At 31.4% G+C, this 26694-nt stretch overlaps 1 protein-coding gene across 1 annotated transcript; it reads left to right on the top strand.

The window, feature by feature from the left end:
* LOC113363726 lies at positions 1 to 26694 on the top strand. Its single transcript, XM_026606211.1, has 6 exons — positions 1 to 127; positions 5321 to 5545; positions 11398 to 11508; positions 16359 to 16770; positions 20839 to 21035; positions 26369 to 26694. The coding sequence occupies exons 1-5, from the start codon at positions 50 to 52 to the stop codon at positions 21012 to 21014; spliced, it is 1002 nt and encodes a 333-aa protein (XP_026461996.1). The 5' UTR covers positions 1 to 49; the 3' UTR covers positions 21015 to 21035; positions 26369 to 26694.

The following is a 26694-nucleotide window of genomic DNA, read 5'->3' as shown; positions in this document are numbered from 1 at the left end:
TTACGAAAACAACCAAGAGTCATTAAAAATTAATAATTTGCAAAAGAATATGTACTGTGCCGCTAGTTATGCAAATAGTTGGCAGAGAGCCTATATCGTGGATGTGGAAGAAACTACTAAAGTTAAGGTAAGGTAAACAAATTTTACCTTTAATTCTCCTATAGATATTTTTCTGAATTCATTTAATTTTTGAAGTGAATATTCTAATGCTATTACCAACAAGGTTGCATTAAGCTTTCAACAGCACTAAAAAGTGTCTAAGAATCGTATGTTTTCCTCATATGTTTTTTGTTGTATATAGTGCTCAAACTTAGAAGGGTATGTGACGTCACATGTTTGAGCGATCATTGCCGACGACAATCGCGGACTATCTCGATTGAGCAAATGTCAAATGTCATATGTTACGTGCCTAACATAGGCCTTATAATATATAAACCGATTTTAACAGGTGGATTCGATTTTATGTATAGTGCGATGGACAGAAGTGGCTCACGTTTTTATTTTTGGTTGTAAAATGGCTAAGAATGGAAATATTTTCTTATTTTTTTTTTAATTGCAAGGGCATTTCAAAATGCAACTTTTTATCATAGCAGATGCTAGCAATTATGTTTGGAAATATTTCTCTTTTTAAATAGCAAAAAAGTGTATTCACCGTGTTTTCCAAAAATTTAGGCAGAAGTGGGCTACCCAAATTTTTATCTGAAAAAATGGTGCCATATGCTTCTTACCCTGAGGGTTTTTAAATGCGCTGGTTACAAAACCGTTGTCAAATTTGCAAAATTCATAATCATTGACACGAAATAAAGGGTATAAATTGTAAAGTGACTTCAGTAATAATGTTATTTTAATGTTTGAAGAGGAGTAATAAAGGTGGTATGATTAAATTGTTGAAAAACTAGTGGGGCGCATGGCATCGAGCCTTAAGGCAAATTGCTAGAACTTCCTGTACCAAAAATTATTTTTTTAAAAAGATTAACATTTTTGAAAAAATTTTACTTCGAAAAAAATTTCTTTTTTTTCTTTATTTTGACATATTTTGGAAATTCTGAACCTTTTTTTTTCAAAGCAATCGTACTGCTTTGACTACATAGAGACGAAATGCCAAAGCGAGTAAGCGCCGCGTCTCCGTCTAACGGATAAGCATTGGTACGGAATCCATAGGAATATAAACAAAAATTATACTTATTGTTAAAATCTCTATAAAATATCTGGTAATTTGATGTGCATAGGTCTATTGATCATTTTTGACCGCCAAATGGCATTTTTTTTTACTTTTTTCATTGGATCTTTGAAACCGCTAGACCTGCCTGCATGAAAATTTGATCAGTTCTTCATCTTCATTTGATCAGTAAGATATTTTTTGAATTATTAAAATCGGACGCTCAGTTCTCTTAAAAATGAGATACATTTTTGGCACTTTTTGCCCCGTATTTTTGGAACGGCTAGACCTGCCTTCGCCAAAAACTAATCAGCACGTCTCCTTATCAATACGAATCGAATGTTTTTTAAATTATTTATATCGGTTGATCGGTATTCCCGAAATCGTCGACGAAAATTTGTATCCGCACACACACACATACACAAACACACATACATCCATTGTTTTTAAGGTATGCCAAAATATTCAGAAACCTTTGAAACGTAAAGATATATAAAAATTTTCATTTTCGATTTTTTGCGATTACTATAACTTACCCTACGAGAAGTTAAAAATATTGCAACATTCAAGTAAAGATTTTCGGTACAATTGGTGCCCGTCAAGTCGGTGGAGTTGGTCATATCGACGCACTTCAAATGAAATGTCGCAGTTTTCGCACTCGATGGAGTTTTTTCTTATCAGCTTTGCCGATGTCTTATTTAAAAAAAAAACGAAAACTTTCCGTTTTCTCCTTTTTCATAGCTGATTATAAGTATTAACCTTCTTGGAAACTTTTGCTGGCACCTGCTTTTTTGTCGCTGTGCTGCTTCTGTCTGGAGTCATGATGGCTTTAGTGATAAATATAAGCAATAAGATGTTTGAATAATTAATAGAAACACTTTACTGTGCAAAGAACGGCATTACTCAAGTGACATATGTATGTCCACAAATAGTGGCCCACTTCTATCTACAAACGCCTTTTTTGCAAATTCATCTCACATAAACAAAATGTAAAATATCGGCAAACATCGCTTTGCATTTCATAGATATGTCTATATAATATATTGCATATTTACATAAATTTTTTCACTTCTGAACTCAAGTTCTATTTCCAAAATATCATGCAAATTAGAGCGCAGTAAAAAAAATACACAGGGCACACGCTTTTTCCTCTCCATTTACTGCAATAATTTTGTTGATCGTAGGTTGAATAGAGCACATGAGAACATGATTTGACCAATTAATTCACTTCAAATATGAACTTAAGTAATAATGTATATTGAATTATCAGTGAGAAAAATGTAATTTAGATTTTAAAATTGCTAAAAGCCACTTAAAATATGGTACGAAATTATAAAAATTATAGGCAACATTATTGAAGCAATTATTTTGGGTAGAAAAATCCCAGGTGATATTATACGTTTACCACGAATGCTATATATTAATACTTTCTGAATTTGTTATACTTTTAAAAAGTTTTTATGCTATTACCATAAATACATTACAAAGGCAGACGATGATTTTTTGTGCGAAAAATGTGCAAAATTAATGTTTTAGTCGTCAATAAACAAAAAATCATTCATTTATACATCCACATCTACATCAGGTATGACTAATAATATTGTATAGCCCCATATAAAATTATAATTTGCAGTGTATAATTTTTAATATACAATGCTCATTGAACATATTCTAATATTTGTTAATGGGATAATTAAAGTGTTAAGTGGGAATTGAGAATCTTCATTTTATTTGAAGCAGTTCTACATTTAACATCTCATATATTGGCGTAAACAGTAATTTGAAAAACAATAATTATTATTTTTAACTGAACGGTAAATATTAGTATTGGGTATTAAAAATGTAGATGTGTGTACAGGACAACGTCTGTCGGGTCATCTAGTTATTGAAATAAAACATATGACATATGACATTTAATCAATGGGGAGAGTTTCGCGATTGTCGGCAACGTTCGCTCAGCAAGTGACATCACTGTTCCTTCTATATTTGAGCACTTATTTTCCGCTCGACTAGCAGTCTATGCAGTATAAGCTCAATGATTGCAATGTATTTGAGAATGCTATCAAGTGTCTGTTGATGTTGTCGAGTGTCTGAGTATGTTAGCAAATGTCTATGGGTGTTGGCAAGTGTCTATGGGTGTTATCGAGTGTCTGAAATAACTCCTAAATTATAGTAAACCAATAAATTTGTACTAAGGTGGCGTCCATTAATCACGTGATCGACTTTTTTAAGGATTTTTTGACACCCCCTCCACCTTGGTGATACATGGTGATATTCAAAATCCCCCCCCCTCTTCTCCCACAAACATCACGCGTATTTTTAGTTACGAGAAAAAATAGTATAATTTTTTAATTCTTTTTGAAAATATTTGAATTTTTTAACTTCTCGTAGTGTAAGTTATAGTAATTGCAAAAAAATCGTAACTAGTGGTGTATGGCATCGTGCTTTAAGGCAAAATACTGGAACTTTCCGTACGGTAACGAAATGATCGAGGAATATTAAATGTTTTCAAATAGATTTTTATGAATATTGTAACATTGTTTAATATTTATAAGAATTATATAAACTGAATTGCAAAGTTGAAATTATTTGTTTAAAGTATATTAGAACAGAATTAAAATTGAAATCTGAATTATTTTCGATACTCAAAAATTTTTTTTGAAAAAAAAAATTAAAAACATTTGTTTTCAAAAGCAATTATTCTGTTTGTATCAAGTTCTTTGAATAATTTAAATCGGACGCTTAGTTCTCCCAAAAACTGCTATTTTTTGCACATTTAGCTCTGTATCTTCAAAATGGCTGGACTTGTCTTTGCTAAAAAAAAAAAACTCTTCTCCCAATCATTACAAATTGAATGTTTTTTAGATCATTCAAATCGGATACTTCGTTCTCTCAAAAACTCGATTTGTATTTTCTGCACTCTTTACTTCGTATCTCTGTAACGACTGGACCTGCCTTTGCCAGAAACTAATCTCCCTTCTATAGGAATCGAATGTTTTTTGAACCATTCAAAACGTGGAGAAATGCAAAAATGTTCATTTTCGATTTTTGGCCCATTACTATAACTACCCTACGGAAAGTTTATTAAAAAATTTTGCATATCTTTACGTTTGAAAGATTTCTGAACATTTTCGCATATCTTAGAAAAAATGGATGTGTGTGTGTATGTATGTTTGGATACAATTTTTCGTCCACGATTTCGGGCGCACAAATCAATCGATTTGAATGGTTCAAAAAACATTTAGAGACGGTTTAACCGGAGATATGGGGCAAAAAGTGCCAAAAACGGTATTTCAGTTTTTGAGTGAACGGAGTACTCGATTTGAATGATTCAAAAAACATTTTACTTGTAATGACGAAATTAATAATTGTTGAATTGGTGTAGCGGTTTCGGAGATATAGGGAAACAAGTAAAAAAATATTTGGTGGTCAAAAATGAACATTGATATTTGAAGTTTTTAAAAATGGGTACTAATTTTTTTGTTATAATATTGTTGGTTTACGCATTAAGATTTTAATTTAATGTTTACTTATACGGTTCAAGCAAATTTCAAAATTTTCAAAAATTGAAGATTTATACTTCAAATATGAATTTTAAATTTACAATTCTGTTTCAAAATGTACGATATATATTTCAAATGCGGTATTCTAATCGTAAGAAATATATCCTCAGATAGATTTATTCGACACGTCTTGCTAATGTAAACTTGCTCAAGTGCTTTGAGCGATGAGATCCTATATTTTATGAACAATAAAATATATAGTGATTATAATTATCTATTTAAAAATGTATAAAACAATTGTTGTAAATTATTGGTCAATTTTTATTGATTACTGATTTTTGTCCTTCGAATATCTAATTCTGGTACGGGAAGTACCAGCAATTTGTCTTAAGGCACAATGCCATACACAACTGATTTTTAAAAAAATCAGGTAAAAAAATAAATACAAGTGGTATGTTGCTATATCCTTCCCTCCTCCTATAACTTGTGATTTTTTATCAAACTCACGTGATTAGTGGACGGTCCCTTTCTCAATTCTTATGATTATATCAATCATTTGTTACTTCCACATATCTGGATGGTCAACCATATTGCCCAAGGGCCAAATTCTACTTACCTTAGCTTCATAATTAATTTATACGTTCTCTTTATGTTTCAGCTGTATTTCATTGACTACGGATCGCTGATAGTGGCAGACACTTCTACGATTCGTTATTTATCCAAGGACTTCCAGTCTTTACCTAAACAGGTCATTCGTGGACGTCTCGACTTCATCATTCCAACAAACAATAGCACACATTGGGATTTGTTTGTTTGTAGATTCTTCTTTAAACTAATTGAAGAAAGGAGGCTTCTGTGCTTGACAACTGAAATTGATGAAGAGGTAATAATTTTTATAAGAAACAGACTATTTTAATACTACACATATTCTTTTTTGATTAATTTATCGAGTTGTTATAAAATTACCAGCAAACCCGACGAACTCCGTTTCGCCACCAGATGGTTTCGTGAGAAAGACGAAGAAATTTTTGGTTTGTGTTTGAAAAGGAAAATTTTGATTTTATTACACAACAGTAATGAATTTATTTCGAATACAAAAATGAAGTATTTTTTAGTTGAACTTCTCTAAGTAAATGAAAGTGAATCCGCAAATTATCCGTTTCATTGAAGTGCTCTTTGGTAAACCACATTTTTTGTTTTTTGGTCTGACGTTAACACAAAGCGGATGGTTTCCCAACTCGTGAACAGGCAACGTATAACTGTCCATGTGAAAAACAATGATTTTCTAAATAATCTATTTGAAATTTATCCCGCAAACACTAAGCGATTGGCCTTGCGACTTCTTAATTGCCATTGCCAAAGCAAGGCGAACTGGTAATTGCAATCGTTTGAAGTCAAACGGAAGACCAATCGGAATCATTAGTATGCCACCAAATCGCCAGCAATTTTTGATTGAATGGTGAAATTCAGTGCGTGTACTTCATTATTCTTTGCGACAAGAATTGCTCGCAATATGCACTTAACCAAGCATAACTCTGATAATTCTCACTAATGTCATTACTCGAATTTTTAATTACGGTGCGTGAATTTTCAGCAATTTGCATTAAGGCACGATGCCATGCACCACTAATTTTCTTAACTATAAACCTTGCGGAGCCCGAGACCTTTCCAGCGAATGCAAAATTGTCGAAACCGGTTCGTGCGTTCTGGAGTTAAATCGCCAGGAAGGAAAACCCGACTTATTTTTATATATATGTAGATTATAAACTTCCTGAAGGAGAAGTAGAAAATCCGATTTGTTGATTTTGTTTTCTGAACGTTTCAAGTCATTTTGAATCGAATGACACCAATATGGAAAATGTATATATGTGACCCAATTTTTCAATCTTTCGTTCCTGTTTTCTCAAAAACGGCTGCACCGATTTCAAACATTTAAAAGCCATTCCGTGTGACTCGATTAGGACTCGTGTTGACACAATTTCGAATCGATTTTAAAAATTTAAAAACTGTTCCAAAGATGTTGGTTGGGAATCGCGCTTTTTAGTTTTTAGTCACGATCGCCTGGGACGTATCTTTGTTATTGAATGTTGAAACTAGTGGTGCACGGCATCGTGCCTTAAGGCAAATTGCTGGAACTTTCCGTATCAAAATTCAAATTGGTACGGAACTCATAAAAATGTAAACACAGTTCTTGTTATTAGAATATCTATAAAATATTTAAGTATTTGATGTGCATATGTTTAATGATCATTTTTGACCGCTAAATGGCATTTCTTCTTACTTTTTTATTGGATCTCCCAAACCGCTAGACATGCCTATCCAAAAATGTTATCACTTATTCATTATATCAATACAAATAAAATGTTGAATCATTCAAATCGGACGCTCCATTCTCTCAAAAATTGAATTACCATTTTTGTCACTTTTTTCCCCGTACCTTCGGAACGGCTGAACTTGCTTTAGCCAAAAACTAATCAGCACGTTTCCTTATCAATGGTAATCGAAAATTGTATCCGCACATACATACACACACATCCATTTTTTCTAAATATGCTAAAATATTCAGAAACTTTTAAAACGTAAAGAAAAATAACAATTTTCATTTTTGATTTTTTGCGATTACTATAACTTAACCTACGGTAAGTTAAAAAAATGATAATAGAGGTCATGGTCTTAAATAACATATTAAAATTATGCCCTTACAAGTCCTTTAATTTTAAAAATTTATCAAATTTGAGAAAGTATGATGAGTCACAATTTGTGTCAAAAGTCGCTTTTCTAATGCGTTGAGTCAAGATTTGATTTTCGTTCATGTTTTCTCAAAAACGGTTGAACCGATTTCAAAAATTCAAAAGCCAATCGGTGAACTCCATAAGGATGGACCTTGGTCAGAGATAATCGGCCAAGCAGTTTTTTTGGAATTAGTAAAAGAACATTTACTTACACTTTTGTAAACATTTACAGCAATTTTTAACAGATTTTGAAAACTTCAAAACCTTACGAATAAAGTCATTTGGGAACCTCGCTGATTATTAATTTCCTGTAGGGTAAGTTATAGTAATCACGAACAATCTAAATCGTATCACTGGTTTTTGAACATTTTGGCATACCTTAGAAAAAATTGATGTATGTGTCTGTATGTGTTTTTTAGCATATCAAAAGAAATGCGTTTATGCATCCCAGACTGAGTCTTTTGTCTGGGTATGTCGAACTCGAAACCGTCTGGGTATAACACCGACTAAAACCTCTGCTTATGTTTTGGCTCTGGACTCCACGGAAACCGCCGTTGGATATTACTTCGTGCGGGGGAAGACCTATAATTTGTAATTCTTGCTCTGAAATTATAGTTCTTTTCTAATTATTGCCATTCGCATTTCAGTAGCAAATGTGTCTAGTATATTGTCCACTTTCTCGGTAGCACGGATCAACCGATTTGAATTACTCAAAAAATATTTGATTTCTAATGATAAGAGGACGTGCTGATTAGCTTTTAACAGAGGTTGGTCCACCTGTTTCATGCGGATCAAAAGGAGCAGAAAATGGCGATAAAGTTTTCGAGAGAATGGAGCATCCGATTTGAGTGATTCAAAAAATATTTCACTTGTATTGACATAATGAAGTAATGATTAAATTTTGCGAAAGCAGATCCAGCAGCTGCGGAGATCTAGATAACAAGTAATAAAAATGATATAAGGCTGACAAAATTGATCATTAGAGATATGTACATAAAACTAATGATATTATTTTATGGAGATATTTTCACATCTATGGGCTGCGTATCGATATTTAAACTGCTTGAAGTTACTTTATTTAGTTCAAACAAATGTCTTCCACATTTTTGATTATATAGACCAACCGACTTGAATGAGTATGAAAAACTTTCAAGAAACTTCAAAATATTTAATATTTTCAAAAAATATCAGTCAAGGAAAAGTTCGAGGTTTTCAAAAATTTCGAAATCTTTAAAGAACCTAATATTTTTTCAATTTTTTCAAACATGTTTTCAAAATTTTCACAAATGTTGAAAAAATTTGGCCTTAAGGAACAATGCCACGCACCACTAGTTTTTTATGAAGATCGGGCTTTCCGTCTCTTCTTAACTAAATGCTGCATAATTATTAACTCCCCGTAAAATAAGTTATAGTCAGTAGCGGCGCGAGGCGTCGGCGGTGTCGGCGGCCGCCGACGGCCTCGCGCCTGGGGGGGCCTCGCAAGAGGCTCCGGAAAAATTTTAATTATTTAAAATTTAGTTAATTTTCATACGGATGTACGAGTAAAAAAGGTGATTAGTGGTTTACAGGCACTATCATTTTACTCTTTTATCTTTTATGGACAACACTATAGATTATTAAATCTAAACAACTTTGCGCAAGCTAATTGTTGTTTATATTTGTGTATTTCTTATGTGAGCACTATGTAAATCATCGAAACAGTAATTAAATATTCGAGGAATAAAAGTAATCAATGTTCAATAAAAATTTATCAGTGAGAAATAACAATGAGATATATATATATATATATATATATATATATATATATATTATTAACTCTTATTTACAACTGTCCAGTATAGGACATTCAGTAAATTTAATGGATTTACAATAGTCCGCCGGAAAGGTAACAATGAGATAATAGCAAAAACTGTTAATTTGAAACTAATCATTGTTTCACACCGTCAACACAAGCAATATATTTTTTTAAACATTCTATTGGAATGATCAGTTCTTTCAAATAAAATTGATAATCTTTTAAACTTTTTTTGTATCTCCAAAACCGCTAAACCTGCCTTTGACAAATTATTAACACAAATCGAATGTTTTTTAAATCCTTTAAATCGGTTGATCGGCTCTGATGTCGTCGACAAAAAATTAAAGCGTCCTAAAAAAACGACATTTTGGCATTTTTGAACCAATTTAAAAAATTCAAAAACTGATCGAAAGTTTTCAGTTGGCGATCGTCCTGAATTGTTTTTCGTCAAGATCGACCGCACAGTTTCTTCGTAATTTATTGTAAAAATCTTTTTTCAAAAACTTGTTAGTATCATCTAACATAAATTTTATGGAACTACGATAAATGATTAATTATAAAAACTCATTAAATTTTAAAATAATGGGACGAGCTTTTAGACCATGTGTACCTACTATGTGAGGTGCGGATTTGTGCACTCAAATTAGTATGAACATAGATTTTTTAAATCTAATTTATCACTTGCAAATGCAAATTTAAAATAATAAAATTGATTAAATTGCAAAATTTTGTCTAATTAGTTATTAAGTCGGTGATTTCCAACCATTTTTTATTCATAATGATCGAAAAAACATAAAATTTACTAATCAAATGGTTGGGCAAAGGGAAACTTTTTTGCGATAATTATTTAATTTTAGTGCTTTTTAATAGCTGGAGAACAAACCATTTTTGCCGAAGAGTTTGTTTATTTTAACTTGTGTAATTTTTGTCTATTTCAATTGGTGTATTTATCTGATTAAAAATAGATCTCATATACAGTTATAGTAATCGCAAAAAAATCTAAAACAAAAATTTTTATATATCTTCAGAGATTTCTGAACATTTTGACAAATTTTCGTCGACGATTTCGCGAATATGGATCAACCAATTTGAAAAATTCAGAAAACATTTGTCATGTATTGAAGGTAAGAAGACGTGCTGATTAGTTTTTGGCAAAGGCAGGATAAGCCGTTTCTAATATACAGGGCAAAAAGTTTACATGATTACATTTTTAGGAAGGCAAGTCTAGCGGTTTTGGAAATCGTCTCTAAGCAGCTAACGCAACGTGATTGCTTTGAAAAAAAGTTCGAAATTTTCAACAAAATATTTCAAATTAAAAAAAGTCAATTTCTTTCACTTTTCAAATTTTTTAAAAGCTTTTCAAAAATTTAAATTACGGCACGAAAAGTTTCAGCAATTTGCCTTTAGGCACGATGCCATGTATCACTAGTCAAGTTGCAACTGGCAAAAAAGGGGGGCCTCGCAAACGAATTTCGCCGACGCCCACGAATGGTCTAGCGCCGCCTCTGGTTATAGTAATGGGCCAAAAATCGAAAATGAAAATTTTTGCATATCTGTACGTTTCAGAGGTTTGTGAACATTTTGGCATACCTTAGAAAAAATGGATTAGATCTTCCTGTTGATAGGAAGATGTGCTGATTAGTGTTTGACAGAGGTATGTCCAGCCGTTACAGAGATAAAGAGCAAAGAGTGCAGAAAAAGGCATGTCCAGCCATTTCGAAGATACAGAGCTAAATGTGCAAACAATGACAGTTTTTGCAAGAGCTAAGCGTCCGATTTGAATGATTCAAAAAACTTTCTGCTTGTTTTAACAAAATAATTGATTTTGGGAAAAAAAATGTTTCAAATTTTTCTTTTATTTCAGATTTTTTTTTTTGTATATCGAAAATAATTCAGATTTTAATTTTAATTCTGACTAAAAATCTAATGTACTGATTACAAATAATTTAAACTGTGCAATTTAGTTTATATAATTCTTGTAAATATTAGACAATGCAACAATATTTATAATAATCTATTTGAAAACATTCAATATTCCTCGAACATTTTGTTACGGTACGGGAAGTTCCAGCAATTTGCCTTAAGGCACGATGCCATACACCGCACTAGTTAATTTTTATACCGGGATCTTGCCATAAGGCAAAAGGCGACTTCACAACTTATTTGCTAATACTTAATGCAATATTAATTTTGTTTCATCTCTTCCAGAATAATATTATATGGATGACCATCAAGGATTTCGAGCAGCATAAAACCAATCCTGAAACTTTAACATTAAATGAAATATTAGTGAAAAAAGGATACGCTGCGATTTGCCCGGTAAGTGATCAGCAGGATGACAATGATCACAGTGATGATGATCAAAGTGACGATGATATTGAAAGTGACGATAGTGATGATGAATTAGATAATGATGAATATTTGAGCGATGTAAGCTTTTTCGAGAAACTTGAAAAATTGCTTGATACATACACCTAATTTAATTTTTATTCGACTGTACTATTGTACTGCATACACCTTACTTTTGCAAAGTGAACAAAGTATATATTTAAGAAACAAAAATTATATTAGCATGACATACATATATAAAACTACAAAACTTCGGCTTGAATTAATGCAAATTTATAAAAAATAAAATGAAAATTAATTGTCTGGTGATTCAAAATGGGTGTTGATCTAATGCTTGCTTTTTTTCAACATGAAATAAATTTCTTTATTACAATTGATATTTCTCAGGGTACCTCCAGACAGGATGTTTTTTTTAAATGTCTAATTAGTATTGATTTATTTAGTTTATTGATTAGTCATCAATGTCATCTTCTTTATTAGAAATTTGTAGATTGAGGGACCGATTCGTCCGCATAACAGACCAATGTTATGGCAAGGCTATCTTATGAAGAACTTTCCTTACAAATTCGTTCTAAATATTGACAAAAGTTATGCGGTTGCTGTGCAGTCAGGCAAATTTGTCAGATTGTCAGATAGAAAACATAACATAGAAACAGCACAAATGTAAAAAAAACGATGTCAGATAACAGGGTCTTTCTGACTGAGGTTCATAACATGAAACACCTGAATGCACAGCAATTACATGTCATTTTAACAGTATTCAGTATGATTCAGTCAATGGTGATTTAAAATTTGTTCTTTCGAGATTTTTACTGATTAGTCATCAATGTCATCTTCTTTATTAGAAATTTGCAGTTGCACCAGTAGTTCTTAATTAAAGATTTGTAAGTTGATCATATTGGTTATGAATTTCTTTATAATAATTGATATTCGTAGGTACCTACTGACAGGATTTCTTTTGTAAAAAAAAGTGAGGGCTTTATCAATGATAATTTAAAGTATATTCTTTCAAAATTGATTGATTAATTAGCCATCAGTATCATCTTCTTCATTAGAAATTTGCAAATTGAGTTGCAATAGTAGTTTTTGATTGAAGAATTTTAAGTTGATCATATTGGTTATGAATTTCTTTATAACAATTGATATTCGAACCTATTGACAAGATTCCTTTTTAAAATAAAATTCAGGGCTCTGTCAATGATAATTTAAAGTTTGTTCTTTTGATATTTTTATTAATTAGTCATCAAAGTCATCTTCTTTATTAGAAATTTGCAGGTTGTGTTGCAATAGTTGCTTATAATTGAAGAATTTCAAGTTGATCATAGTGGTTATGATTTTTTTTTATAACAATTGATATTCTTACGTACCTCCTGGCAGGATTTCTTTAAAAAAAATCAGGGCTGTATCAATGATAATTAAATTTTTTTTTTTAATTGTTTATTTGTTGACGTTGTATGCACGTACATTAGTCATATACATTCTATAAGTTATCTTTACAATTTAATTTTATTTGATTGTATATAATTATATAGCACACCATATATCCTTTTCTTTGTCAATAATGTTATAAAATTGGTTGGGAGGGAGATTGTTTGTCTTACTATCTCTTTCCATAGTTCTTGCCCACCCTTTTCTCATTTTTGCACTCCACAATGGAGTGCTCAGCATCCGCCCTAGTCGCTCCACCTAAGCAATAGCAATTTAAAGTTGGTTCTTTCGAGATTTTCATTGATTAGTCATCAATGTCATCTTCTTTATTAGAAATTTGCAGATTGAGTTGCAATAGTAGTTTTCAATTGAAGAATTTTAAGTTGATCGTATTGGTTAGAGATTTCTTTTGCCAGAATGCTTTTCTTTTTAGAAAAAACTATAGCCTTTTTAATGAAAATTTAAAATTTGTTCTTTTGAGACCGGTTTCTTTTGGTCGGTCATTAGTATCATCTTCTCTTTATTAGTAAATTGCAGTTCCACTTGTAATAGTATTAGAGAATTTTAAGTCACTTATCCTCCGTTTTACATGGAAGATACGTTCCATTGAAAACCGTGTTACTCGAAAAATTCACTTCTATATGGAAAAACCGTGTTAAACGAAAATCACTATTGAAAAGCCCTTTTTGTCATTGTCTTTTGCGAATTGCAAAATTTATGTATTTCGAGCGGCGGCATCCGAGTGGAAAGGATTAATGCGATGAATAACAAGCACATTGAACGAAAAATAAATGTTAGTATCAAACACGTTTAAAAAATTATAATAATAATTTATACAAATTTCAAATATTGCTTTTTGTTTGTAAATAAAAATTTAAATTGGCAATTTACTTTGCTATCAATTGTATATAAACACTGGTGATATTAGTTTTGGTGTTTAAGACAAACAAGCTTATGCACACAAAAAATTTAGTTTTGATCATAAAACGGGGAGTTCTCATATTTTCATACTACTAAAAATTAATAACTGTAACATACATTTTGTATGTGTTGTATTTTGGCAGTGAACAGAGCTCATAAATTAGCTTTGTCATGGCAACGTTTTATTATGCTTGTTCTTGATAGTGAAAATCATAAGAATGACTTTTTATTTGCTGTGTGATCAGGCGTATTTCACATATAAACAAGCAAGGAAGAATCTTACGATAACAAAATCTTCGATGATGCGGTTATCATAACATTCTCCTTTGCTTTGTTTATATGTAGAAAATGCCTGATCGCACAACAAATAAATTGACATTTACATAATTTTTACTACCAAGAACAAGCATAAGTGAGCGTTGCCATGACAACGATATTTTATGAGCTTCATTATGTCAGAATTTCTCCATTAAACGTGGTCCTTCCAAGATCGGTCATCTCTGACATCTTTTCATCTTCATTAGTACATTGCTGCAGCCTTAGTTACTTAGGTTGGTTAGAGAATTTTTTATGCAAGGTTCCTTCAAATTGAAAAAAAATATTTAAACAAAATCGAATCTAACGTAACGCAACTTCGAAAATGTAACGAACTCTTATACTGATAATTTGTATCAATTTAGCAAAAGCGTAGGGTGTAGGTGTATTTGAAATTATATCGGTGTGAATAATTTATATTTAGATTTTTGTATATATTTATTGTGACTATAATAAGACTTATTTCTGAAATAGAAATGAGTTTTAACATGTATTATAAAGAAAAATAATTTTATCTAAATTAGTTTAGATTTTTTAATAATTTTATCTAGGTTAGTCTATAATAATTTAATCATTCCAATTTTTTATCTTTTTCACAATTTTTATATTTATATTTGTTACTATTTATATTTAACACTATTTGATTAAATGAAGAGTTGTTGCAAAAAAGCATTTAAAGATTGTGATCGAAACGATAAGTTATTTTATAATATATAAACTACTCATTAATTATTAATACTACTTGACATGAATTAATACGACTTGCCCAAATCATAATAATACAGTTGAGCCTTGATTAACCAGACTAATTGTTGTCGATAGGCATTCCGATAATCGAAAATCCGGTCTTTTGCGAATCCGGATAATAGAATGTATGAAGAATAATGTTATGTATTCATTAAAAATAACAAATACATACATAGACATCAACGAAAATAATGTTTATTAAGAAATAGAAACTTTCTTATGTATGTACATTAGAGCGGGTCAATTTGTATGGGTCAAAAAAGTCTTTTAGGCATATATGATTTTCTGATATTAAGGATTAAAATAAGATATTTTGCTGAAGAAACCATACCACCAAAATGCATTCTAATGTCCCGTGCATTAGCCTTAGCCCAGAGATAAGGGTTAAAATTTGAAAAATTCCATTTTGACCCATTTTAAAGTGCCTCAATTGCGTCCAAATGTATGACCGACCCCCAACTAACTTTGGAAGGCCGATCCACTCATGCTTATGGTTCACCTTTTGGAACCTCCCCTTAGACGTCTTCCATACAAAAATTGCAAAAAATCATCGTTTTTGGTATTTTATTCAGAAAAAATGTTTTTTTTAAAACAATTTTTTAAATATTAATTCATACACACACAAAACACTTTTTCACAAAAAAAAAAAATTTTTTTTGTTTCAATTTTTCTAATGCATTTTGTATCAGCGTTTCTATGCTAGCTAGAGGCTGTTACGGTGACGATATATCAAAAAGGACTTCAAACAATAATTTTTAAGTTTTACATATGTTATGATTAAATAAATTTTATAATAAAAATAAATCATTGGTTTTCATCATGTTGTAGTACCCAAAATGAGAGTATGAGAGACCTCTAAAGGGCGGTCCCATTGGTATGGGTCGATCGGCCTTCCAAAGTTACTGGGGGTCAGTCATACATTTGGACACTATTGGGGCGCTCTAAAGGAGCCAAAACAGGATTTTTCAAAATTTGACTCACAATCTTTGGGTAAATGCACGGGACATCAGAATTAATTTTAGAGATAGGGTATCTTATTTTGATCCCTAGTACTTTTTGACCCATACAAATCGACCCGCCCTGATGTACATACATAAGGAAGTTTCAATTTCTTAATAAACATTATTTTTGTTGAAATCTATGTATGTATTTGTTATTTTTAATAAATACACATTATTCTTCATTCATTCGATTATCCGAATGCCTATCGAAAACAAATAGTCCGGTTAACCGAGATTTTACTATAACAAGAATAATGAAGCAATAAGAGAAAATTTAAATCATGTATAATTTTTTATTTTACTAACAATACATTAAAATACTATGACTAATACCTATTATGTAAAAATATTTTTTTAAATAAATATTTTCCAACAAACTAAACCGTTTTTTTCTTTTTTTTCTTCAAGGACGCTTATTGTATCACAAAACCCCAACCAGGCAACTGTCGAATGTTCATGGACTACCTACTACCAATGTTCAGCGATTTAGAAAATGGCAGCACATACACCTACTCAGATCTTCTTCGACTCGAGAAGAATGGCTACAATCTTTATTTCATTATACGAGAGATTAAAAGATTCCTGAAACAAACTTATAAGGAGATTTATAATCTGGATTTGACCAATAATAATTTAAATTGCTGTGGCCATTTTATGATCAATCGATATAGGTATGCTGAGACAGAGAAGGAAAAGGAGTGGATCGAGAATTTGGATAAGAATGCTCTTCCTTATAATAACGATTTTGTGAAGTCTGAAGTGCCTTCTGCGTCTTCGGCGGAGACAGACACGGAAGAGTTTGAACATTTGAGAGTTTATAGTAAGTTTGAATATTTTGCATGTAAATGTTAATTGTTTAATTGTTATATAATTCTTTTAGTTATAAATTATGAATATACATCATGTTTAAACAGAAAGGAGCAGTTTGTTTTTGTCAGAAAATCCGACTTGCTAATTTCACCGATATTGGAATGAAAGTTTACCTTTTTGTGGATGTCTTCTCCAAAATGGCTGCATCCATTTGGTGAAACATCCAGCATTGTGAAATTCGATAAGGACTTCGCGTTGATTTGATAGTTTGGGCTACTTCTTTAGAAATGTGCAACTTTTGTGCCAAAACACTGAACCGATTTTAAAAAATTGACAGCTGTGTGCATAAACTAAAATATTATAGACCTACGAAAAGTCGATAGAATGTAAAAATTTATTAGCGTTTATAATCACGAGGCCGCGCGCTTGTGACATAAAAAGTCCTAGTAACAACTGAGCTTGTTAACTCCCGTAGGGTCAATAAGTGTTTTGAAGGTTTCTGAACATTCTGGCATACCTTAGAAAAAATTGTTTTTTTTTATAGCGTCTTTTGTTTGGCTACCTTGCACTCGACATCGCTTGGGTATAATACCGACTAAGACCTCCGCTTATCTCTTGCCTCTGATTCCTACGAAAACCGCGTTAGGCATTCCTTAGTGGGGGAGGATCTAGAATGTTATCATTCTTGTCTCATTCGCCGTTTCTCCTTCCATAGATCGCAGGTCAATTAGCACTTCTCTTGAAAATCTATCTATTGCGTCCCAGGCAGCCTCAGTTTTCTACAACAGTATCTGGAGTAATTCTTCGGCTCAATATCTCTTCTACATCGTCCCGTAGAGTACTAGATCGCGGGCGCACAAAGAACACATGCTCAGCATCTTCGATTTCGCCCATGTTATCGTGCTTGAAGCGGTGTAGGTAGGCTCGAAAACAGCCATGTCCAGATAGCATTTGCGTAGTGTAATAATTACCTTCTCAATGTTCACGATTTAGCCAGACTTTCATGTTTGGAATGAGACGATGCGTTCATCTGCCTTTCACTGCGACATCCCACAGTTGCTGCCATCGATCAATGCTGTTCTGACATTCTTCTAATCTCAACTTTTCAGGATTCAGTTATTGATGTCTTTTTTGGTAAATTGTCCGACTTTTCTCCGCTAAGTCTAAGAGAGGCAGAGTTCCTGAAATGACACATACTGCTTTCTCCGATATTGGGCGATAAAAATAATTTACCAACATGTGCTATGATGAAAATGATAAAACCCTTCCTATGAAATGAAAATGAAGGATGATTTAAATGCAGTTTTTAAATACATACAAAGGTGTAGATGTTTTAGTTTTGTTCATCTTTCTATGATCTGTAGGTTGAACTTTTGGTTTGCAAGCTCTGTCTGCTTCTGGTTGTCTTCTGGCAGTGTTCTCCATGAAATCATTGTGATCAAAGATATTCCAAGATTTAAAATCATCAGACAATGGTTCTGCTTCGAGAGTTGTGAGTGTGGATTCCAATCCCGCCAACCACGGCAAAAGCTCCTCCAGAGATTCATTCAAATCCTTCAAACTTTGCAAATGACCAGAGAGCTTGGCTTCTCGTTGCAGGGCCCAGGATGATACCTTTAAATAAATGATTGACAATTGTATTAGAATAATAAATTATTGAACAAAATGAGTAATAGGCAACCTATTTATTAAAAAATACCTCATCCGATATTGTGCGAAATACGCAAGCAAATCTTAAAGCACTCAGACGATATATAGGTCCTGCCATTCTCCTTGAGTTTTGAGAGCATCAGCCCATATGGATATGTAAGCACCGAAGTAACCACTGATGATAGTAATATCCTTCTGGTTTGTTTAGGGCCTCCAACATTAGGCATCAGTAAGGTAATCTTCTAGTAGGGTAAGTTATTAATAATCGTCAAAAAATCGAAAATGAATATTTTTGCATATCTTAACGTTTTATAGGTTTCTGAACATTTTGGCATACCTTAGAAAAAAACCAACGAGAGTGTGTGTGTGCGTATGTATGGACACAATCCTTCGTCTACGTTTCCGGGAGCACGGATCAACCGATTTGAGCAATTGATTCTTATTGATAAGGAAACATGCTGGTTAGTTCTTGGCAAAAGTTGGTCCAGTCGTTTCGGAGATACGGAGTAAAGAATGCAGCAAATAGAAAACGAGTTTTTGAGAGAACGGAATATCCGATTTGAATGATCCAAAATATATTCAATTTGTATTGGTAGGGAGAAGTGGTGATTAGTTTTTGGCAAAGACAGGTCCAGTCATTTCGAAGATACAGAGGTAAATGTACTGTGGGAGTTGTAATGATTATGATAATATATTAAATTAGAAACTCCCAACATAAAAAATATATCAAATTTATTGTCTATAAAAATATTACGATATCAAAAATATACATGACATGTCCCATTGTTTTTACAAATCAAAACCGGCCTGCTTGATATCCCCACATTCAAAAAAAAAAATTCAGTTTTTGAGAGTACTAAGCATCCTATTTGAATGATGCTCGTATTGACGAAACAATTATTTTTGGAGAAAGCAATTTTTTTTTAAATCTTCAAAATAATTTTTTTTTTAATATCGAAATAATTCGGATTTTGATAATCATTTTAACTAAAATTCCAAAGTTGACTTATAATATAATTATTTTATTATAAAAATTTAAACTATGTAATTAAGTTTGTTAACTTTCCGTAGGATAAGTTACAGTAATCACAAAAAAATCGGAAATGATAATTTTTATATATCTTTATGCTCAAAGGTTTCTGAACATTTTGGCATACCTTAGCAAAAATGGATGTGTGTGTGTGCGGATACAATTTTTTGTCGACGATTTCGGGAACACGAATCAACCGATTTGAATAATTCAAAAAACATTCGATTCGTATTGATAAAGAGACGTGCTGATTAGTTTTTGGCCAAGGCAAGTCTAAGTTATGGACTCTTAATAAAAAAAAGTTAAATAAAAAACGCAATTTGGCGGTCAAAGATATTCATTAGATGCACATCAAATTATCAGATATTTTATAGAAATTTTAATAATGTGTACACATTTTGTGTTAAGTTTTTTGGGTTCCGTACCAGAATTTTTAATTTTGAAGTTCATTTATATGGTTCAAACAAATGTCCTCGACATTTTGGACAGCATGGATAACCGATTTGTATGAAGCGCATAGGGTCATGCAGTTTTTGAGAGAACGAACGGATCATCCGATTAGATTACTTCAGAAAACCTTTTGCTTGTGTAGACTATGTGCAAAAAATGCTTTTACAAAAATTTCATCTTCGAAATTTTTCATTTTCAAAAAAATCTAAATTTTGAAAAATTTCAAAAAATATCAAAATTTAAAAAAAATCGAGATCTTTGAAAAATTTGAGAATATTTCAAAATTTTCAAAAAAAATTTAATGTTTTCACAAAATATAAAAAAAACGATTTTTTCCAAAAAATCCAAAAAGTTTCAAAATCTTGAAAAATTATCAAAATAATCAATTTTTTTTTTAAAAAAAATCAAATTTCTTGTAAACATACACATAAGATGTTTGAAGAATACGCTCATCGCCCAATTTCATTTACAATATGTATTTATAATAAATAATCTGTTTGAAATAATGTGAAACAATTATTATTTATTTTTCATTCCTCGGATGTTTAATTACGGCACGGGAAGTTCCAGAAATTTGCCTTAAGGCACAATGCCACGCACCACTAATATTTTTTAAAAATATGAAATAAGGTCTTTCATTTTAACTCCGCTTGATTAAGTTTTCTCTATTTACTTTTCATGTAAACTTATATAAGCGTCATCGTTCGAATTAAAAGCTCTTATGTTTTGTCCATAAAATACGAATAATGAATCTTATTTGCCTTGAGGCACAATCCCATACACCCTCTAGTTTCAATTTTGGCTTCATACGAATTCAGAATGACTTGAAACTTTGAAAAAACATAAAATTAGCAAGTCGGATTTTCAAGCAAACTCCTGAAAAATATAAATTTATAAATAGGAAAATTACTATTATATATAGTGCATCTAATATTTTTATCTCCTTAGACATTGGTGGACACGACATGTACTGCACTGTCGTCAACTACAGAATTTATGTGCTGACAGAAGAATTCATTAAAAAATTAATGCCAAATTATACATCAGAGGAAATCGCAACAAAAATGAAACATCGCCGGTTTGAAATGCAGAAGTGTCAAAATCACTCTAGAATCACATCCTGAAATATTTTTGGAGTTCCAGAGGTAAGTTGTAAAACTTTTTTGTAAGAGACCGATGATTTATCGTGAGTTTATGTTTTCAAAAATTTAAAAGCCATTCTATGTATCTCGATGAGGACTATCGTTTGTCAGTTTTGCGCGACGATCGGCTGAGCCGTTTCTTTCTAAATAGCAGAAAAGTGAAAAAAATTTCGTCCACGTTTTAGCCCGCAATTCTGAATCGATTTTAAAAATTTAAAAACTGTTCGAAAGATATTGGTTGGGAACCGACCTGATTAGTTTTTACGAAAAGATCCGCTAGCACAAGTTCTTGTAATTAACCATTGAATTTTTTTTTTGCCATTTTTATGGTTTCTTTTTTGATGATAGATACCATGGCCTTATAAATCATACTAAAATAATATCCTACGACAAGTCGTTTAATTTTAAAAATTTGTCAAAGTTTGAAAAATTTAGTAGGGTTTTTCGTGGCGGTTGTCAAAATTACACCTTTCATAGACGTTTTTTCAAAACGCCTGAACCGATTTCAAAAATTTAAAAACTATTCGAGGTTCCCCGATGATCACTATCGTTTCTCAGTTTTGTGCGACGATTGGCCGAACCGTTTTTTAGTAATTAAGAGAGAAGTGGAAAGTTTTCATCCACGTTTGAGTCAAAAATTCTGACTGGATTTTAAAAATTCAACGTTTCAATTCGAAAGATATTATTTGGGAATCGTGCTAATCAATTTTAGACAAAGATCGGCTGAGCCGTTTCTTCGTAATTAGCTGGTGAAAATTTTGGTCTTGAAAAACATACTACAATTTCACGGCCCTACGGCAAGTAGTTCATTTTTCCAAATTCATCAAGTTTGAAAAAAATGGTAGTCATTTGTGTCACAAGTCGCTTTTGTGATGTGATGAGTCAAAATTTGAATATCAAAAATCTAACCCTTTCCACTCGGATACCGCCACTCCGGCGTCCGGCGGCAATATGTGTTTGATTCTGCAATTCGCGAGTGGAAAGGGTTAAAAGTCATTTTTTGGGCGGAAAAATAAGTCTACAAAACTTCTTTAGTTGTTTAAAAAATGTTACTATTAATTTAATTTAAAGCATTAAATATCAGTGACTACGTCACTACGTGCATATATGTTATACGTAATCGTGCAGTTGAAAATTTCATCTAAATATATGAGTCTCAATTTCGGCTGATTAAGTCATAATTACAATTATTACACCTATCGGGAAGTTCGTGCAACTTGCCTTAAGGCTAAATGCCACTTTCAACTAGTTAAAGTAAGATTTTAGTGCGGCTTTCGAAAAAGTTGCATGTAGCAATGCGTAATAGATAGGGTTTGTCGGTTTTCAAAAACCGGTTTTAAAAACCGGTTTTTTTGTGAAAATTATGGAATTCGAAAACCGGTTTTTTAGTGAAAAAAGTCGGTTTTCACTGTATAAATAAAAAATGACAAATTAGCAAAATATAAAAGATACATGAAAGCGTTTTGTTTCTTGAAATCATATCTTTTAAATAGCATTTGATATCTTATCAGTCTGCAATGGTTCCCAGAAATGTTTTGTATATAATAATTTAGATTTTTATACCAGTGTGACTTCTTCTTGAAGAAGTAACTTCCTCTCCTCAAACTTAAAAAAAGAGTTTTAAACCATAGAAGGCACAAATTAAAGAACAAAAAACTTAGAATTATTATATTAGGCTTTAAAAACAATTAAGCATAATTTGGTCTCGAGTATTTTCTATTTCAGGAAATTTTGTGAGTAAACAAAGGACACGTAAATCATATTTTTATTAAACAAAAACAATTAGAATGTTTTAAAATTATTTAATTAAAATTGCTCGGAACAGAAATAAAAGTTTAGCTTAATTGTTTTTAAAATTAAAATTTATATTAAAAAGTATGTATGAACATGTATCTAATATATTTTTTATTTTTATTTATTTAATGAATTTTTTTTATGTAAAAATGTATTATTTTTATTTATTCGAAAACTTTCCTTTCACTATCATAAAAATATTTTCATTCTTATATGTGAAAATGATGCATAAATGACGAATAATTATTTTCAAAGTTATTTAATCAAGATAAACTATTATTTTTTAGTTCTACTAATTAATATTAAAATAATTTTGTTTACTATCTATAAAATTGAACAATAAATAAATTCAGTCAAATACTATACTAAATTACACTAAATTTGCGGATAAATTACAGAATATTCGAGCAAAAATTTATTTTTCATATAAAATTCGAAAACCGGTTAAAACCGGTTTCTTGGTAAAATTGAAACTCGAAAACCGGTTTTCTGAAATGTCGGTTTTTGTATAAACCCTAGTCATAGACTACTTATAGGAAAGTGTTGTAAATTGTTTGAAACTAGTGGGGCGTATGGCGTCGTGCCTTAAGGCAAATTGCTGGAACTTCCCGTACCAAAAATCTTTTTTTTTTAAAAAAGATTAACATTTTTGAAAAAAAATACTCTGAAAACGTTAGATTTTTGAGAAACTATAAATTTTTGACAAAATTTGACTTTTTTTTGAAAAAATATAAATTTTTGAAGAAAAATTTATTTTGAAATATCTTGGAAATTTAGAACATTTTTTCAAAGCAATCGTACTGCTTTAACTGCATAGAGATGAAATATCGAAGCGCGTAAGCGCTGCATCGCCGTGTAACGGATAAACATTGGTACGGAACACATAGAAATGCATAAACAAAATTTATACTTATTGTTAAAATCTCTATAAAATATCTGATAATTTGATGTGCATATGTCTAATGATCATTTTTGACCGCCAAATGGCATTTTTTTTACTTTTTTTACTAGATTTCCGAAACCGCTAGACCTGCCTTCATGAAAATTTGATCAGTTTTTCATTTTCATTTTTTAACTTATTTTTATTGATAGTCAATAACCGCTGCACCTGCCTTCCCAAAAATTCAAACAGTTCTTCATATGGTCAATACAAGTAAAATGTTTTTTGAATTATTCAAATCCGACGCTCCGTTCTCTTAAAAACTGAGTACCGCTTTTGGCACTTTTAGCCCCATATCTTCGGAACGGCTAGACTTGCCTTCGCCAAAAACTAATCAGCACGTCTCCTTATCAATACGAATCGAATGTTTTTTTTAATTGTTCAAATCGATTCATCTGTGTTCCCGAAATCGTCGACGAAAATTTGTAACCGAACACACACACATACACACACGTTTTTTCTAAGGTATGCCAAAATGTTCAGAAGGTTTGAAACGTAAAGATATATACAAATTTTCATTTTCGATTTTTTGCGATTACTATAACTTGCCCTACGGGAAGTTAAAAAATTGTGAATCTAATTGAAACTCTCATTGTTGGGGTGTTTGCAAGAAATATTGAAATAAGACAACTCAAGCATTTCATATGTTTCTTTATTTATCACAATCCAGTTCATTATAACTATTCACTTTGCTGAAAAATAATTATAAGATACTAATTAAATTTGTATCTAGTAAAGAAAATTCTTAAAAAAATTTAGAGGATGATTAGAAGGGATAAACATAAAAATCTGAATCGAAATTTAGTGAACGTCGACTAAAAAGAGCATAATTGACCGGTTATCGATCAGGTTAAAAATTATTAATGAAATTGGAAAGTGTTGGGGTAGGAAGGTGAAAATTGAGGATTGCGTGCATGTATTTTTCAAACTCGCATTTGAAGAAAAAAGAAAATTGAAGTATCAGAGTTGTACATCCTTTGATGAAATTAATTTTTTTATGTCAAATTGAGCTTTTTCATAGGCTCAAAAAAACTCAATCAAAATTCTGTCAAAACCTTGGGTGACGAAAATTGAGATGAACTTGAAAATTGAGTTGGTATTGGTATTTTGTCTTGAGGCAAGTTAAATGAACTTCCCGATATGTGTAAATAATCGACTTAATCAATAAAAAAAATAATTTATGAGTGATTAACAGTATTCCGAGTGGATTTATAACACATAACTAAAAACGAACAAACTAGTTAACTCGAAATATTTTCTAAGAGCAAATTTTCAAAAATCAACCATTTTTATAATTGAACCAGTTTTCGTAGATCTTTAATGCTTTAGTATGTTTATTAAGACCAAGTACTCTATCGTTATACCAAGTAAATTGTCTAATTTAAATTTTAACAAACGTCAAAAAAACTACTCATTTTCTCAAACTTTGATAAATTTTTAAAATTAAATTACTTGTCGTAAGGCCTTAATATTTCAGTATGTTCTATAAAACCATGATATATATCGCCAAAAAAAGTTTGATAAAAATCGACTACAATTTTTTTTTCAACAGTTAATCACAAGAAACGGCTCGGTAGATTTTTACCTAAAACTAATCAATATCATTCCCAACTAATATCTTTCGAACAGTTTTTGATTTTTTAAAATCGGTTCGGTAGTTTGAGGTTTCAAATTACAAAGAAACGGCTGGGCAGATTGTCTCACAAAACTGACAAACGATAGTCCTTATTGAGACACATCAAATGGCTTTTAAATTTCTAAAATCGGTTTAGGCGTTTTTGAGCAAACATCGATGAAAGGTCTAATTTTGACAAATGCCAAAAAAACGAAACCAATTTTTGCAAACTTTGACGAATTTTTAAAGTTAAACGAGTTGTCGTAGGGCCGTAATATTTTAGTATGATCTAGAAGACTATGGTATCTATCACTAAAGAAATAATAAAAAAATCGTCGAAAAAAATTATTTTAACATTTTATTAAAAATTAAATTTTAAGAAAACGGCCCGGCCGATCTCTACCAAAAACTAATCAGCACGATTCCCAACCAATATTTTTTGAATGGTTTTTGAATTTTCATAATCGATTCAGAATTGCGGGCTAAAACGTGGACGAAACATTTTTCACTTTTCTCCGATTTACAAAGAAACGGCTCGGCCGATCGTCGCGCAAAACTGATAAACGCTAGTTCTCATCGAGATACATCGAATGACTTTTAAATTTTTGAAATTCGTTTCTGAGAAAACGTCGATTTACGGCAAAAAATCTTTTCACATACACGCCACACATACACACGCACATACTTTTTTCAAATTTGGTCTCGTCCGATTCAGAACGACTTGAAACGTCGAGAAAACATTAAATTAGCGAATCGGATTTTTTATGAAAAACTTCTCCTTCGGGAAGTTAATAAAACATATGACATGACATTTAATTAATCGGGAGAGTTCCGCAGTTGTCGTCGGCAATGTTCGCTCAGCAAGTGACGTCACATACCCTTCTATGTTTGAGAACTTATTTTGTGCTCTATTAGCAGTCCATGTAGTATAAGGTCTATAACATATATACATCTATTTTTATATATAAAGGAGGTTTTATATTTCAGAGCTAACATCCCGATAGAAGTTAAGGATGATTCAGTATTACAGTTAACTCCGCTTCGATCATTGGATATGATTCTTTATGCATTCAAAATAAGTAATCCAAAAGTGTCTGAAGACGTTGAGAGTATTTTTAAAGATGTTGCCTGTTCTGAGTGAGCTTAAATTTTAAATTATGAACATAAGAAGTATTAATTATGGTTGCAGAATAATCGTTTTAGTTTTAAGATGACTATTAACTTGTGACTTGTTATTTTGTGTTTGTGTTGTTGAAAGTTTTATATTTTATATAATTGTAATTGAAATTTGTTATTTAGACAGTTTACTTTCT

Source organism: Ctenocephalides felis, unplaced genomic scaffold (genome assembly GCF_003426905.1).
Source record: "Ctenocephalides felis isolate EL2017-DRISC unplaced genomic scaffold, ASM342690v1 CF-g0.4_SCAFFOLD_00845, whole genome shotgun sequence".
NCBI classification, from domain to species: Eukaryota; Metazoa; Arthropoda; class Insecta; order Siphonaptera; family Pulicidae; genus Ctenocephalides; species Ctenocephalides felis.
Note: the sequence above shows the minus strand (reverse complement) of the source record. Positions and strands in the feature narration are given on the sequence as shown.